General features: G+C 50.8%; 5 protein-coding genes across 5 annotated transcripts; 3 read left to right on the top strand and 2 right to left on the bottom strand.

The window, feature by feature from the left end:
• Positions 1 to 489: 489 nt before the first annotated feature.
• Positions 490 to 1,536, top strand: PpBr36_00754 (uncharacterized protein; the record flags this gene model as incomplete). The annotated part of the gene is made up of 4 exons (XM_029887944.1): positions 490 to 593; positions 659 to 862; positions 1,060 to 1,213; positions 1,357 to 1,536. 4 exons carry the CDS (start codon positions 490 to 492, stop codon positions 1,534 to 1,536), a joined length of 642 nt encoding a protein of 213 aa, XP_029751744.1.
• A 1,913-nt stretch (positions 1,537 to 3,449) lies between these two features.
• Positions 3,450 to 6,203, top strand: PpBr36_00753 (uncharacterized protein; the record flags this gene model as incomplete). The annotated part of the gene is made up of 2 exons (XM_029887943.1): positions 3,450 to 4,696; positions 4,751 to 6,203. 2 exons carry the CDS (start codon positions 3,450 to 3,452, stop codon positions 6,201 to 6,203), a joined length of 2,700 nt encoding a protein of 899 aa, XP_029751739.1.
• A 1,529-nt stretch (positions 6,204 to 7,732) lies between these two features.
• PpBr36_00752 (uncharacterized protein) lies at positions 7,733 to 8,682 on the bottom strand (the record flags this gene model as incomplete). Its single annotated transcript, XM_029887942.1, has 3 exons — positions 7,733 to 8,004; positions 8,413 to 8,497; positions 8,656 to 8,682. The coding sequence occupies 3 exons, from the start codon at positions 8,680 to 8,682 to the stop codon at positions 7,733 to 7,735; spliced, it is 384 nt and encodes a 127-aa protein (XP_029751738.1).
• A 1,465-nt stretch (positions 8,683 to 10,147) lies between these two features.
• Positions 10,148 to 11,383, bottom strand: PpBr36_00751 (uncharacterized protein; the record flags this gene model as incomplete). Its single annotated transcript, XM_029887941.1, has 2 exons — positions 10,148 to 10,776; positions 10,855 to 11,383. The coding sequence occupies 2 exons, from the start codon at positions 11,381 to 11,383 to the stop codon at positions 10,148 to 10,150; spliced, it is 1,158 nt and encodes a 385-aa protein (XP_029751741.1).
• A 776-nt stretch (positions 11,384 to 12,159) lies between these two features.
• PpBr36_00750 (uncharacterized protein) lies at positions 12,160 to 13,505 on the top strand (the record flags this gene model as incomplete). The annotated part of the gene is made up of 2 exons (XM_029887940.1): positions 12,160 to 12,354; positions 12,435 to 13,505. 2 exons carry the CDS (start codon positions 12,160 to 12,162, stop codon positions 13,503 to 13,505), a joined length of 1,266 nt encoding a protein of 421 aa, XP_029751740.1.
• Positions 13,506 to 15,038: the final 1,533 nt, after the last annotated feature.

The raw sequence follows: 15,038 nt of genomic DNA, 5'->3' as shown, positions 1-15,038 counted from the left end.
TGCCTTCCATAGCTGGACTAGCTGATGCGACTAAGCTCAACTAGACTACCTAGGTAGGTGCTGTGCCTCCCTGAACTGTCTACCCCCACTATTCCAAACTCAAGTATTTCCTCGTCCATTCGGCGGGTGCTTCAAAAATCAAGAATCTATCGTCCACGAATGCCGTCCTCACGCAGACATCCCGCAGTACCATATATTACCCTCTAGGCCCACCAGGTCAATCGCCCTAATATTTTACTGCACACCTCTACTTTCAACTGGCGAGCTCGGTCTCTCACGCCGATACGATCATTTATACAACTATCAACACGCGAAACACCAGCCAACGCGCAATAAGCTGGCGAGTCTGCTAGGCCGTTGGCTCGTTTGGAATTTACGGTCGAATCAACTTTTCTCCCCTGTCTCACTTGGATAGGGACCCGGCTCGTCTCAAGAGTTAGTTGATCGTGCACCAGCAGCAAAGGAGCGCGACCACGGCGCCGAGCAAACATGTCGAGCATCGTCAGTGGACAGCATTCTGGGTTTAGTGCTGGTTCGGGCGCGGGAAACGGCAATTTCGATCTCCTGCGAAGGGCAACCCACGCCGTGATGAGGTGAGTCTGACCTCTTTTTTTTTCTTTTTTCTTTTTTGTTTTCTTCAATAATCTACTGTTGTCAGTTGTCTTGACTTTTACCACGTGCTCCGAGAGAGAAAGAGAGAGAAGAAAAAAGCCTCGTGTAAACCTTCCATCACCCCGCTCGCGTACTTCCCTGCCTACCTACTTGACAATACTGAGTTGGCACTCAAGTTCTATCTGCGTTGGCTTTCCCAACGAAGCATCCGTCGCAAGTGCTTTGCTCAACCAAACATAAGCCTGTCACCGTAACAAGCTTCCTCTCATGGATACAAACACATGTCATCCCCTGGGCGCGACACTGCACCCTCGGCCCAATGATGGCTTCTGTTGAGCTTCCAGAAGTTGGTCTGGTTGACTCCAACACTCCAATTGCTCCAAAAAAAACTCTCTGCCTCGTTGCTACAACCCCACCATGCTGCACATTAAATCTCCAAACGCCAAGACAGCTCAGGGCACATCATAAAAATGAACAAAAGTTCAGACAATGGAGGCCGGTTGAAGCAGCCGGTTACAGCGCACTGGTCAAGAATTCTCGGGATCTTCGCTCCGGCTTAGAGCCACTAAATGCAGCTGCTTTGCGTTGCCAGCCGCTTCGGGTCAGTGACCACTTACGCACACTAGCTCCGCATTGGCTCTCTTGTCCCTTTCTTAGCAGCCTCCTACCCAATACATCACCTACATCCCAAGGGACTTACCAAAACAAGATGGAGGGGGAAAAAATAATCCAACCCCATTACAGTATGCATCCAACCGAGCCGCCGGCCTGTCCAGCCTCGCACTAAGTGGTGATGGGGATTTTGAGGGCAAAATAATCTCGAAACAACCTCGCTCCATCTTTGGCATCAACGTCATCATAGCCCCAGAATTAATGTCCACTGATACCCCTCCGTCATGGTGTGCCCCGGTCGAGTCAGCTTAGCGCACCCGAAGTTGGGTAGGCCCGTTTAGCTGTGTATTAGCCTTGTTGGCACTGATGGAGCTCTCTTCCCCGTCAATGATTTACGAGGCGATGAGCAGCAGCTTACCCGTTGCTTGGAAAAGCGAAGATAAGCACAACACCAGATTCGGATTGTTCTTTTTTGTCTTTTCAAGCCGTTACTGTCCGTCTTTGGTTGGGCGGTGGATCCTTGCATCAGGTAGTTTGCCTATTTTCCCGCTGCTTCTCTTCATTTTGAGAGCTCCTGGGACTCAGGCCCGAACAAGTTGTTGGGTCCGTTAGATAGATGGCTTGGCTTGGCTTGAAGGTACCTGTTTTCCCACATGCCATCAACGAACGGGCTGGCTGCCTTGCACCCCCTCCTTTTACAACAACCAAGAAAACATAAAAGACAAACCAAACTATCATGAACCCAAACAAACACACAAGAAACCCGAAGCCAAGCACCACCTCCCGGTTCGCCGCCACAATCGAGGTTGAGAAGCATGCGTGCGGCAACGAATGGAGTGGCCGGCAGTGACGGCTTATCATTTATGATTTGTCTACGCTTGCAGGCTCCCAATGTCTGACTCGCCTAAAGTGAGCAAAGCTTGGACTTGCAGGTCGGTCACGTAAACTTAGGTCGAGTCGATCAAGAATTGACTGGTCTGGGTTTCGTGTACTGTACGGACGGGGCCAGGGGGGTAAAAGCAGTCAGCCATTGCTGGCAGTGGAGTACGGTATCTGAACTGTACCCGTTACTTGACTTGGCCCTTTTACCCAAGCTATTATGGGTCGCCTTTGCGATGGCCCCATCCATGCCATCCCATACAGCGCCCCTACCCCTCCCGCACTTGTGCAGTTATTCCCTCGCATTTTGGTTCTTAAGGCCAAGCAGAACAGCCAGCCAACCAGCCAGCCAGCCAGCCAGCAGCAGGCAAAGCAGCCGTCGGAACGCTTGTCCTATCCATCCATCCATCCATCCGTCCCCCACTTTGCAAACCCTCGCATTCCAGCACTGCAAGCACATGGCAAGCATCAAGGGTGTATGCAACGCTCGGAGCAGCTTTGCAATTGCAAGAGAGGCATAAAAAAAAATTTCACACTTTTACGCCGTGTTGATGATTTTCTCCCCACGTTCCTGCTCATCCGCAGCCGTCAAATGCAACAGCACGCAATTTTACAAACTAAGCCCATTATCGTCAGCAGTCAAAACTCTGCTATCCACCTGTATTGCATTGAGCCTACCTACCTACCTTAACACTGCGTTACCTAACCTAATCACTTTGTCTGGGCTTAGACATCTTTGACTTTGCCTCTATCTGCCTATCTACCTTGCGCTAGCTACCTTACCTTGCCTGCCTGCCTGCCTGCCTGCATTGCTTGCTTGCCTGTATTGCGGTATTTCTCCGTCTGCCCGCCACTTGCCTGTTCTACCGCCCAAAGCTTTCAAACATCGAATCTTCAATTTGGCTCCCGCACTTTGTTCGCTGCCTCCTATTGGCGCGCCCCTTGTCGGGAGAAGTTACTTTGGTGGCAACCCCTCCCGTCGCCCCAAATTCCAGAAGCAAAGCCACAGTTCAGCTCCCAACTCTCACGCCGGGCTGTGTTGTACTGTGGTGCTGCTTCTACAGTTACACAACTGTCAACCCACCCTTGTAGCCAGCCCACATGTGGCGGTCATCATCATAATCCAGACCATTTCAAATTCAAATCACTTTTATTGTCATCGTCACTTCATCCCGCAGACTGCTTCTCTAGGTGGCGCTTTGGCGAGCTTTTTTCTGTTTTTGGTTATTATTTCCTTATATTATTTTCAATCATTTTTTTTTTAAGTTCACCTGTTATCATCTCGCCCAGTCTTTCTTTTCTGCATCAAATTCTTTGTCACACCGATTTGCACCTAGGTCGTCAAAATGTCAACATCGGTGGGCAATATTAACGGCCAACATAGGACTGCTGCCGGATCCGAGGACGATGGGGTGGATCACATTGGCATCGATACCCCACGTTCGGGCATCGCTACACCGCAACCTGATCTCCAGGATAAGCGGCTCCCGAGTATCATGAGCTCTTTTGGACAGGTTCGTTACTTTTTCAACCTTTTTTCGTTTAGCACATCCTCTACGACTGGACTAGCTACGAATGCGTCCTCGAATAATACCATTTCTGGCGACGAGAGGCCGCACCGTTCTGCTTCTGCTTCCCCTTCTTCCCAATATCTCGACAGCCCCAAAACATTGCCTCCTGAAGTGGCCGAGCTCTCAGATGACAAAATTTCCCCCCTTTTGCTCGATAAGGCTGCTGCTATGTCTGTGAAGCAACTTCCTTCATCTGGCAACGGGCTCTCCCCATACCCCACCCCTCCTACCTCACAACGCGGGTCTCTGCAGTGTGGCGTTTTGGGCGACACCAGTGGTGAGGGAGGCATATGTGGGCATACTACTGCTGTTGCACCTTCACGCAGCCGCAACCAGAGTAGCTCCGATGTCGTCCAACGGCAGACTGCCGGCCCGTCCAAAACCCTAGCATCCGTTGTCACACAGCCGTGTAGCGTGCTTGCCAATTATTTTTCTTATAAACATCAACAAAGTTCTGCTTTTGTTTCGTCATCTCCAAGCCAGGATGAGGGGAGTGTTACGTCTTTGTGCAAAAAGCCAGCGAGCACTGCGCATCCCACGAAGCTAACGAGTGAGGGTAAAAAGAGCGGCCACTCTACGCCAACTCGATCTCTAGCCACGACGCACGCATCGCGGAGTGGTAGTCACGAAGACAAGGCCAACGGCACTAGCACCGGCACGAGCACGCCGTCACTTCGGTCTGGGGAGCAGGTGGCAGCGCCTAAGGGCAAACTCACGGTCAAAATCACCGAGGGCAGGGGGCTCAGGAAGTGCCGGGACCCCTATGTTGTGGCGGTTTGCCAACGAAGCGAGCTGATATCTGGCGGCCCGAGGACCTTCGAGGATGAGGATGAGTTATCAGTCTCGACCCCACTCGGCGGGGTTCCCATCTCACGTTCAGGCAGTGACATGGGTAGGACCCCCATGGCCATCCCCATGAGGAGCCGACAGAGCAGCAACACAAGTGTTACCGAGTACAACACCTTTAGGAACCGAACGAAGCGGACGTTTTCAAGGCCAAAGTGGGATGCGGAGGCTGTCTTGTAAGCAGCTACTGAGAACCTGTACGGAGAGCAATGCATACTGACTGCTCACAGCGACGTCAACGACAAGGACATGCGTGTGGAAATCACCATCTGGGAGCATGGCGCCAATGGTGAAGAATTCTTGGGCTCCGTCGAGCTCGAGGCGAATAAGGAATTTCCACTGAGGGGCTGGTTTCCGCTTGTTGGACACGCGGACACCGTGGCAGAGAACGCACCTACTGGAGAGATATATGTCGAGGCCGTGTACGAGGAGACAGGCCGTAAACACTACGGCCCCGACGACTTCGAAATTCTCAAACTTATCGGGAAAGGCACTTTCGGCCAGGTTTACCAGGTGCGCAAAAGGGACACGAAGCGCATTTACGCTATGAAAGTGCTCTCCAAGAAGGTCATCGTCCAAAAGAAAGAAGTGGCACACACTGTTGGGGAGAGGAATATCCTGGTTCGGACAGCAACCTCAAATTCGCCCTTTATCGTCAGCCTTAAGTTTTCATTCCAGACACCCTCAGATCTCTACCTTGTTACAGACTACATGTCTGGAGGTGAGCTATTTTGGCATTTACAAAAGGAGGGCCGCTTCGAGGAGAAGCGGGCAAAGTTCTACATCGCCGAGCTCATTCTCGCCATACAACATTTGCACAATAACGACATAGTATACCGGGATCTCAAGCCCGAAAACATCCTCCTCGACGCAACAGGTCACATTGCGCTGTGCGACTTCGGTCTATCAAAGGCAGATCTGGCGCAGAATGACACAACCAACACTTTCTGCGGCACAACCGAATACCTCGCCCCTGAAGTGCTACTGGACGAGGCGGGCTACACAAAGATGGTGGACTTTTGGTCGCTGGGCGTTCTAGTCTTCGAGATGTGTTGTGGTTGGAGCCCGTTCTATGCCGAGGACACACAACAGATGTACAAGAACATTGCCTTTGGCAAGGTACGGTTCCCCAAAGACACCTTATCTGTCGAGGGGCGAAACTTTGTTAAGGGTCTCCTCAACCGGAACCCAAAGCACCGGCTGGGGGCCACCAATGACGCTGAGGAGCTGAAGCAACATCCATTCTTCCGGGATGTTGATTGGAACGCATTGCAAAAGAGGCAGATCACACCACCCTTCAAGCCGAAATTGAAGTCGGAGACAGATGTTTCCTACTTTGACCCTGAATTTACCAACGCGCTGGACACGAATGGTTCGCTCAACGAGCGCGCAGCTCAGTTAGCCAAGGGAGTAGGATATGGGAACTCAACACCCCTTTCACCATCGGTTCAAGCGAATTTCCAAGGCTTCACCTTCACAGGGGAGAGCACCCTAGAGGAGAATATGAGGGACCGGTACGGTAACGACGACGAAGATATGGATGATTTTGATCGAGTCAAGGAAGACCACGACTGGGACGACTTGGACGACCTGAACACTCGCAACGGCAACCGCATGAGCGGCATCGTTCGGTCGACGGGAAACGACGAGCACATGTTCAGCAATTCCCAGTTTGACATGTAACCCACTGGCACTCTGAATAACGAGTTTTCCAGAGGGTGTTGGGGCTCATTGAGCGGGAAAGAAACTCCACCCGCTGATTTGAATCTCTTGTCTTTTGATTTTGATATGGTCTGTTTCACGATTCAACCGAAGCATGAGACGCTATGTTTTGTTTCTTTGTTTATCACAATACCCCCCATCGACCTCCACTACATCCGCGTATCTTTGCATTCGTCACTACCCACCCATCCAAAGAAAAAAAAAAGATCCAAAAACACAAAATGGAACATCATCTTGCATTGGCCGATACGGGTGGTGTTTGCATCATGAATCCCCCCTTTTCCTTTTAAAACATGACTCGCGACACATCAATTTGGAACGGCGACAGGAAGGCGTTCTAAGGTGGTTTATTTCTCTCTGTACTCTGTGGGATCCTGGTGTGGTTCTCCTAAACCACAGCTGGCTTGATTACTTGATTGGCTTTTTGATGTATTCAAAGGAAAACGAAAACAAAATGGCATACTTTGATCCTTTAATCTTTCCGCTTCCTGGTCTATCTATCCTGTGTAGCTGATTCATAACCACAAAAAGAACGCATGTCGTGTATAACCATTTGCTACTCATCAGAGAACCATAAACTTAATACCGTCTCATTCCTACCTGCTTTTTCCCCTTCTTTTTTTTTTTTTTTTTTTCTTTTTTTCTTTTCTTTCTTTTTTATCCCATCTTTTATTACCTCTGTACATGATACTTTGAGTTACGTATTTGAGTATTGAACAGGCTAATCAGGGCCTTGCCATAGTGAAGGGTACTTTGCTGGCAGGGCACTAGTTTGGAAGACCAGGGCATATATGTTACCTGCCTATGTGGACAAATAGGAGTGGCCCGCAACCTTGACACGCCTTGAGCGCTGACTCGACGGATTTGGCGTGGAGAAATGTCTTCTACAAGCTGACCAACTGCCCGGTCAAGACTATCTTAGGAGAGATACGGAAGCCGGAGCACTGGGGGTAGCGTCCAAGCAAAAGATACGATGTTGGAACTAAAACGAAAGAAGATATCACGCCCATTGTGAGATTTTGTGACTGAGACCACGGAACGACCCTATTATACAGCTGTATCCCCCTACACCTTCTGAACCCCCCACGCTCTCTTGTTTGTCTAGTGAACTGTTCCACCTGAGGCCAGAAGAGATTGACTGAACCAGAGGTGTGTGCGCGTAACAGGCGGGGCATCAACAGCATCGGCTTGCTGCCGTTGCGTATTTTCCACAGCAAGTAGCCAATATGGCAAAAAATTTGCCCCCTCTAGTGTTGTGATAAAGGATGAACAGCCCTTGCGCCAGGGATTATAAGAGGAGGATGGATGATCTGAAGAGCCGTTTCATCGACCGTCCACAACTACCCTCCTCCCCATTTCCGCTGTATTCATAGCATTCAACAAACAAACAAACAAGAGGATAGTAAGGAAAATAAAGAGGGAGGAAAAAAGAAACAAAAAAGAATCCAGTTTTTGATCAAGCGTTTTCTTTTATTTTCTTCTCTCCTTCTCTAGTGTTTGGCAGCGGCGACGTCCTCCTCGTCCTCAACGAGCCAGTCCTCGACGACAGCGGACTGTCCCTCGGCGACGGCCTCGTTGCCCTCGACCTCAACGGCCATGGACTCGTACTCCTTGAGGCTGGCGGCCAGGTCAGTCTCCTCTGGCGACTTGGGAGCCTGGGGCAGGTTGAAGGTGGCGACCTGGCCCTGGGAGTCCGACTCCTTGATGGGGGTTGGCTTGTAAGCCTTGAGCTCCTTGAGGTAAAGCTCCTGAACAAAGTCGGCTGTGGGAATAAAATGCTTGGTTAGCTTTGATGCTGACTTTGGGGCTTGGATTGTCGTCGCGTATGGCCATGTTGATTTGTGTAGGGTACTCGGGCTGTGTATCTTAGGCGGGGATGCAGGCGAGCTACGGTGTGCTACTGCTTGGAGGGGAGAGTATTTCTGAAATTCGGTCGCTATCGTTTAGGCCATTTGCGGCCCAAGCAGCGCGGCATTCTGCTCCCAAAATCATCAAGAACATGCAGCCCCACCGTCAAGCTCCAATTCAGACTCCGCGTCGTGTTGAACGATTGCGGTGTTTAATGAAAGCTGGCACTTAATGTATGTATAACAGGGCCGCGTAGGGGGAACTAAATGGGTAACTGGGCGTGTCGCTTGAATGACGTTATCAAGCTCTTTTGAGAACGTACCTCTCCGCGAAACAGTCGGGGTCATGAAAGTACGGGCAACGGTGGGCTTAGCAAGCCTTGAGACGGTCGAGATGGCCTTGCGGCTCTGTGTTGTTGTCGGACAGTACTGCAGTCAGTTTGATTGTTCTTTGGTTGTGATTATGGAAGCTTTTTTTCCTCCTCCGGTTTCTTCCATCTCCGCACGTGTCCTACGCTGTCGGCAACAAAAAAAAAAACATAACGAAGAATATGGCCGAAACGTACCGAAACCCTGGACAATGAGCTGAGCATCTTAACAATTGATTATGTGGGTTGATCTGGGTTTGATTAATTTCAATTGAAGATGGTGTCGGGCGTGGAATTAGGCGGGATTGTCGTCGACGGCTAGAGAAGGATTGCGGTTTCGTTTGCTTGTCGTCGGCTGGCCGGCCATGGGATGTGAGAGGTTTTTCCACCCGGCTTCGCGAGTTGCTGGGGGCTCCACTACAATTGATCCGAGCTCCGTGCGCAGGGGAGCCTGCAGTGCAATTGAGTCTGGTCTGACGCAGTGCAGGGATGGAGCTAAGCTGAGGTAGCTCTTCTTTTGTTTTGCGGTGACGGTTGGTCGCCAAAGTCACGTGCGCTCGTGGAGTGACCCGTTCTCCTTTTTTTGTTCATTTCGCCTGCGCTTGCATCATGGCCGCCTCCATGATGAGTTGGCGCGCCGCGCCACGACAAATTGATTCGATCATGAGCTTGACTCGAGATCGGATCATTGCCCGCATCAGCTGCTTCTATATCTGTTCAAGCTAGATCGACAAAATGCGACGTCAGTCACCTTTTTGCTTCTCCAGGTTTGCGCCTTGAAAACTCGGTGGAACAAACATTCGTAATAAAACGTTCCTGGCTAAGCTGGCCTGGCAAGCCTGAGTATGCGTCTGAGCCCGCGCTCATTGTTGACTTTACCTACCATGAACCCGGCTCAACCTGCAGTGGAGGTACAGAATGCAGACTGATGATGAATGAACATCAAAGTTCAAACAGCCTCCCAAGGACATGCCCACTCTCAAGGTTGAGAATATCCATGTCTGCGAGGGATGTATATATTTGCGGCGTATTCTACATACCCCCTTTTCACCAGCGCCGGGATGTGCTGAATGACATGTCCAGTGCCTATGTCAGTTTCCGTCTCTACAAGTACGCTTCTACCATGTCCTCAGATTGGAGGACTTTGAGTTATGTCATCGTTTACATTCATTTTTCTTCGATATTGTGTGAACGACTTCCATTAGTCTCCCACACCAACAAACATATCGATAGCTCTGACAGCGTACTCTTTGAGATGATATTATCTTTATTATTGAACGGTCAAAAGTCATGTAGCCTGTGCAGAAAAAATCACCAAACGCCTTGCTTGAACACATACAAAGAGGGAAAAAAAAAAAAAAAAAAAAAAAACAGTATCTTGTTTTACAAGTCCCCTTTGTTTTCAGCTTCCAACGCTGTCCCAGCCAAGATACATAAACTGCCTCAGTGGAACTGAGCTTGAAGCTGTCGAAACGATGCGGCTTCAAAGAGCCGCAGAAAACATTGCTCAACGGCGGTCCGCTGCCGTCGGCTGCGTCCACCTCATATCTGTGTAACCCCAAGCTCTGGCAGGGGCCAGGGGACGTAGACGCATTCTGCTGAAGGGGCGTTCAGATGGACCCACGCCTGCATGAAAGTGGACAAACTGGAGGCTCCAAGAATTCTCGACACGGAGCGGCCTGCATGATGCCTAGTCTTGCATGGTCGTCTCCATTTCCTCTTCTGTTAGTCCACCAACAGAATCGGCATCGTCGGCAGCAGCAGCTGTGGTGGCAGCAGCTGTGCCGTTCACAGCCACGGGCTTTGCCTGCACGTCGGCCACACCACTCAGTACGGCTTGTCTGCGCTCGTGCCAGTTGATCTCGTTTTGGATGACCTGGTGCAGAAGCACTTCCTTCTCGAGCCAAGCGTTCTTGTACGCTGTTTCGGCGGCCTCAATCTCGCGCTGCAGTTCCTGCTGCTCCTCCTCGGTCCACTTGAGCGTGCAGCGTAGGAGATTGTGAAGCTTAGGGAGTGGCATCGCGAGCTCCTTAGGTGAGAACCCCTGCTCTGAAGTGAGTTCTGTGAACTGGAGGCTGTTTTCAGAGCCAGGGGATGCGCCATCGCGGTCGAGGACCGAGTCCCTGGCACCTGCCGCATGTGACCGTGGAGTCTTGATCACAATCGTGAGCGGCTTGCCGGACTTGGTAGATGTGCTAGCGGCTGTTTGAGCTTGCATTGCCTTTGGTATTGGGTCAGAGGGCCGCAAGGCCTCCGTTTCGTGGACAGTCCGCATGTGCTTCGCTAGGGCATCCGAACGGGTAAAAGAGCGATCGCACTCTGGGTAGGTAACGAGTCGACGGGAGGTTAGCCAACGGAGTCTTGAAGGTGGTCCGGGGACTGGCGCACAGCGCTTACCGGGTAGATAGCAGTAGAAAGGCTTCTCTCTAGTGTGGCTCCTCATATGGGCCTTCAAGGCATAGCCGCTAGCATGCAACTGGCGGTTCCTGCCGCAGCCCTTCCACTCGCAGATGTAATTGTTCTTCTGCTTGCCCTCGATGTGGTCACTGTGGATGTGCTCGACCAGCCTATCCATGTTGCCAAGGTCGCCTGCGTCACAGTCTCCCCAGGCACATACTGAAACCTGTTCGTGGAGATCATCATCGGTATCGCCGTGGCGTAGATGGTGCGGGTGGTGTGAGTGATGTGCCGGAGAACTGGGTATGTCGCCAGAGGTGTCGGACGACACGGGCGATAACCCTTCCAGTGCTGGGTCGTTGGGGTCTGGACCGGCAACAGCCGAGGAAGCGGTTGATACGTCTAGCTGGAGTTTCTGTCGTTTCGCGGGCGGCATGGGGTCTGGGGTGTCGTGGCCATCATCATTGAACGCGTCGGATTCATCCATGGATGAGAGTGGAGAATCGGGCGGTGATGTCGCTTTTGCCATTGTTGCTTTGTTGGCGAAGTTTTATGGTTATGGATGAGTAAGATCTTTAGAAGCAGCCTTCAGGGTCGGAACGTCTCAATTGTTTGGTGAGTGGTAGTGGTTAGGGTTTTGGATTTTGCTGCCGAAGGTCGCCAGATGTGATAGATTTGATGAGTTTATCAGATGCATGCAGCTCGCGTTTACTTTGGTTGCGATCGCTCACTGGCGGTAGCTGACATAATCAGAGTTCTCCAGGTGCATGCAGACGTTGCTCATAAATAAAACCCATTGTTTGACCATATGGCAGGCCTATTGATGCACATTGCTTTTTAAAACTGGGCAGCATGCTCGAATGGGATAGGCTAGCATGATTCTTGAGTTTTGTATACTGAATCCACCGATATAATCAAGAAAAATACGGCATTTAAGGTACTTTACCTGTCATGGCGCAGTGAAGACTCCTGGTATTTCAGCTGCCATCAGCCATAGTACAATAATAATTACGACTTGCACGTTAGGTACCCTAACCCTTCCAAGAACCCCCTGGAATGAACCCTCTGTGTTTCGTTTGCCCCTTGTAGCCCCGACAGCCCCTCCCCCGCTATCCTAGCAACGAGCATTTTACAAATAGCGTTTTCGCGATTGTTTACTCTCTATTGCTCTCCGCCTGCGTAACATACTCTACCCAGTTGCCTTGGCATCGCTTTATTATCTAAACTGTTGCTTTTCGGCTTCGGTTCTACAAGACAGTCTCTTGTGTTCTTTTATCCCAAAAAGCAAAAAGAAAAGAGATCAGGATGGTGAATCCCGACAAGATCTTCACCCTTGAGGGGAAGGCCTTGAAGCTGGACACAGCGGAGGACCTTGATGCGCACATCGCTGCCCTCATTGCTATGGATGATGTCGAGGAGGTCAGAATCTTGGGGAACACTCTGGGCATTGGTGCATGCAAACGTTTGGGTGAAGTGCTCTCCACCAAGAAGAAGCTGCAGGTAGGTCGGCCTGAATATACCCATGTAATAATTATGCATCAACCAGCGACTAAGTGTGGCCCGGGTACTACAATACTTAGGTTGCCAACCTTGCCGACATCTTCACTGGTCGCCTGCTCAACGAGATCCCCGAAGCGCTCACTCACCTACTCACACAAATCACGAACCTTCCAAATCTCAACACCGTCAACCTGAACGACAATGCTTTCGGTATCAACACCTACAAGCCCGTCGCCGACTTCCTATCTTCCCACGTTCCCCTCCAGCACCTATACCTAAACAACAACGGTCTCGGCCCCGAAGCAGGCATGTACATCGCCGATGCACTTTCAGAGCTTTACGACAAGAAGGAGCAGGCCCGCAAGGAGGGTCGTACAGACGTCCCCGACCTCGAGACTGTCATTTGCGGCCGCAACCGACTGGAGAACGGCAGCATGAAGGCCTGGGCAAAGGCTTTCAGCAAGCATGACAAGCTCAAGGAGATCAAGATGGTACAGAACGGCATCAGGCAGGAGGGCATCACGCACCTGCTGACGGAGGGTCTGAGCAATACTTTGGCGATCCAGGTGCTGGATCTTCAGGACAACACCTTCACCATCACAGGAGCGACTGCGCTGGCCAAGATCGCGCCGACATGGGTGGACCTGCGTGAGCTTGGAGTTAGCGATTCGTACCTAGGTGCCAAGGGCGGGCGGCTGCTCAGCCGAGCGCTGGCCAAGGGGAAGAATGACAAGCTTGAGACGCTCAGGATGCAATACAACGACCTGAACGCGCGCACGCTTAAGAGCTTTGCCGACACTGTCAAGGACGGCCTACCAGCACTCAAGAAGATTGAAATCAATGGCAACAAGCTCTCCGAGGAAGATGTCAGCATCGCAGCGCTTCAGGAGCTTCTCGAGGCACGCAAGGAGAAGGCTGGCGGTGCCGTGTTGATCGAGGAGGAGTGGGGTGTGGACTCGCTCAGTGACCTGGAGGATGATTCGGACGAGGAGGAGGAGGAGGAATCTGAGGAGGAGGCGGAAACGGAGGAGGAGATCAAGAAGACGCTGGACAAGGACGAGAAGGAGGCCAAAGAGCCCGCTACTATCAAGGACGTTGCCAGCAAGGATGTGGATGAGATTACGCAGAAGCTGCGCCAGACGGGCATCTGAGATTGAGTGGCCAGGAATGGAAAGATGAATTAATGAGGGATGATGTGGGAATGAACGATTTGGGAGGATTCATTGAGGATCATATCTGGCTGCTTTATTGCACGCTTCCATACGCATCAAAATTTATACCCAATCCTGTTTGGAAGAAGACACTGCTGCAAAGGCTGCCTGGATGCCGAGGCTTTTTAGTGCTGTTTGAAGTGAAGCCATGAGATTGGAGAAGGATGTTTTCTTTCAGTGTGAGCTATCCCTTCTCTGAAGAAACAGCTCAGTTCGACGATATGTTTTTTTTTTTTTTTTTTTTTTTTTTTTTGCGCAATGTGAATATTTTCAATACCATTTATTTGCACCGACAAATTGTTGACCAGATTCTTGTACTATATGTAGAAATGGGTACATCAAAATAGACGAGTGGGCGATTTCTGCATGGGCGCAGTGTGGTTTACAGGGGCGGCCCCTCTCCACCATCTATCTGCATGTAATTTAGCGAATGGTACATTGTCCTTGCTAGTGCCGAGAGGCTGTGGGGGGTTTTTTTTTTGCAGGGCGACATCAATTTTGTCTTGAAGTTCCCATTTATCCTCCCTTTTCTGCAGCCGTCCAGGTCCAGGCGCAAAAAATCACCTCGGGTCTCTGGGGCATGCACCGAGGGATCAGCGCATACCAACTCTCTACACTCAAAGGTCTCAAACCTGACCACAGCCAGTCGCTTAATGGCATTGAATGTTTCTTGAACAGCATCGAACAAGAATGTCCCCAACTCGACGCGTGCCGTTGCTCACAGGGCATGATTACTGGCCAGTAGGGTTGACTAAGTAGACTTGACGCGTCGTCTTTTGCAAGTCTGGCTGGGTCGTCTAGTCACTGGGAAAATGGCCCAACATCTGCATCGCCAGGAAAAGAATCTTAACGGGAGGTAAGCAGAAGTGATCGGCTTTGCAGGGCCGTTTGCGAGAACAAGACGACAAGGCGCAACAGCAATAACAGGTTGCTTATATGCAATTTGCAGAAGGCTACCTCTTTCACGCCGTTGGACACCAAAAGTAAAGTGACTGTATGACAGACTGCATATACTTCCGAATCTATATTCCCATATGGGCCTTTTGTCAGCTGACACTTTCATCACGACATCCGCCTCCCCATGCCCAGACTCAGGCTGAAGCAAGATATATTGATTTCCCCCGTCTTTAATCGGCCATGCCGCAAGGCATGCAAGTCAAAGTCTGGTCTGGAGGCTTTTGCAGTGCCCGTTGTCTTCGCCACAGAAAACAAATGTCTCGGTACTCACCCACACTCCTTTAGCTTGGGGCATATCTTAACGCGGCTGCCAGTGAACCCCTTAGCACAACATTCCTCAACATGTCCTGTTCCTCAATCCCGACTACGGCTCTTCATTCTTCGCTGATTCGAGGCCGTTCGAGGCAGCCGACATCAACTTGGCGATATTCTCTTTCTCTTGCGTGGTTGGGGATTGAATATGAATGAGACATGTGATACGTGAGTTTTGTATATAAGAAGCCCAAGTCTCTTTAC

This window comes from Pyricularia pennisetigena, chromosome 2, assembly GCF_004337985.1.
Source record: "Pyricularia pennisetigena strain Br36 chromosome 2, whole genome shotgun sequence".
Lineage (NCBI taxonomy): Eukaryota > Fungi > Ascomycota > Sordariomycetes > Magnaporthales > Pyriculariaceae > Pyricularia > Pyricularia pennisetigena.
This window is presented reverse-complemented; position numbering and strand designations above follow the sequence as displayed.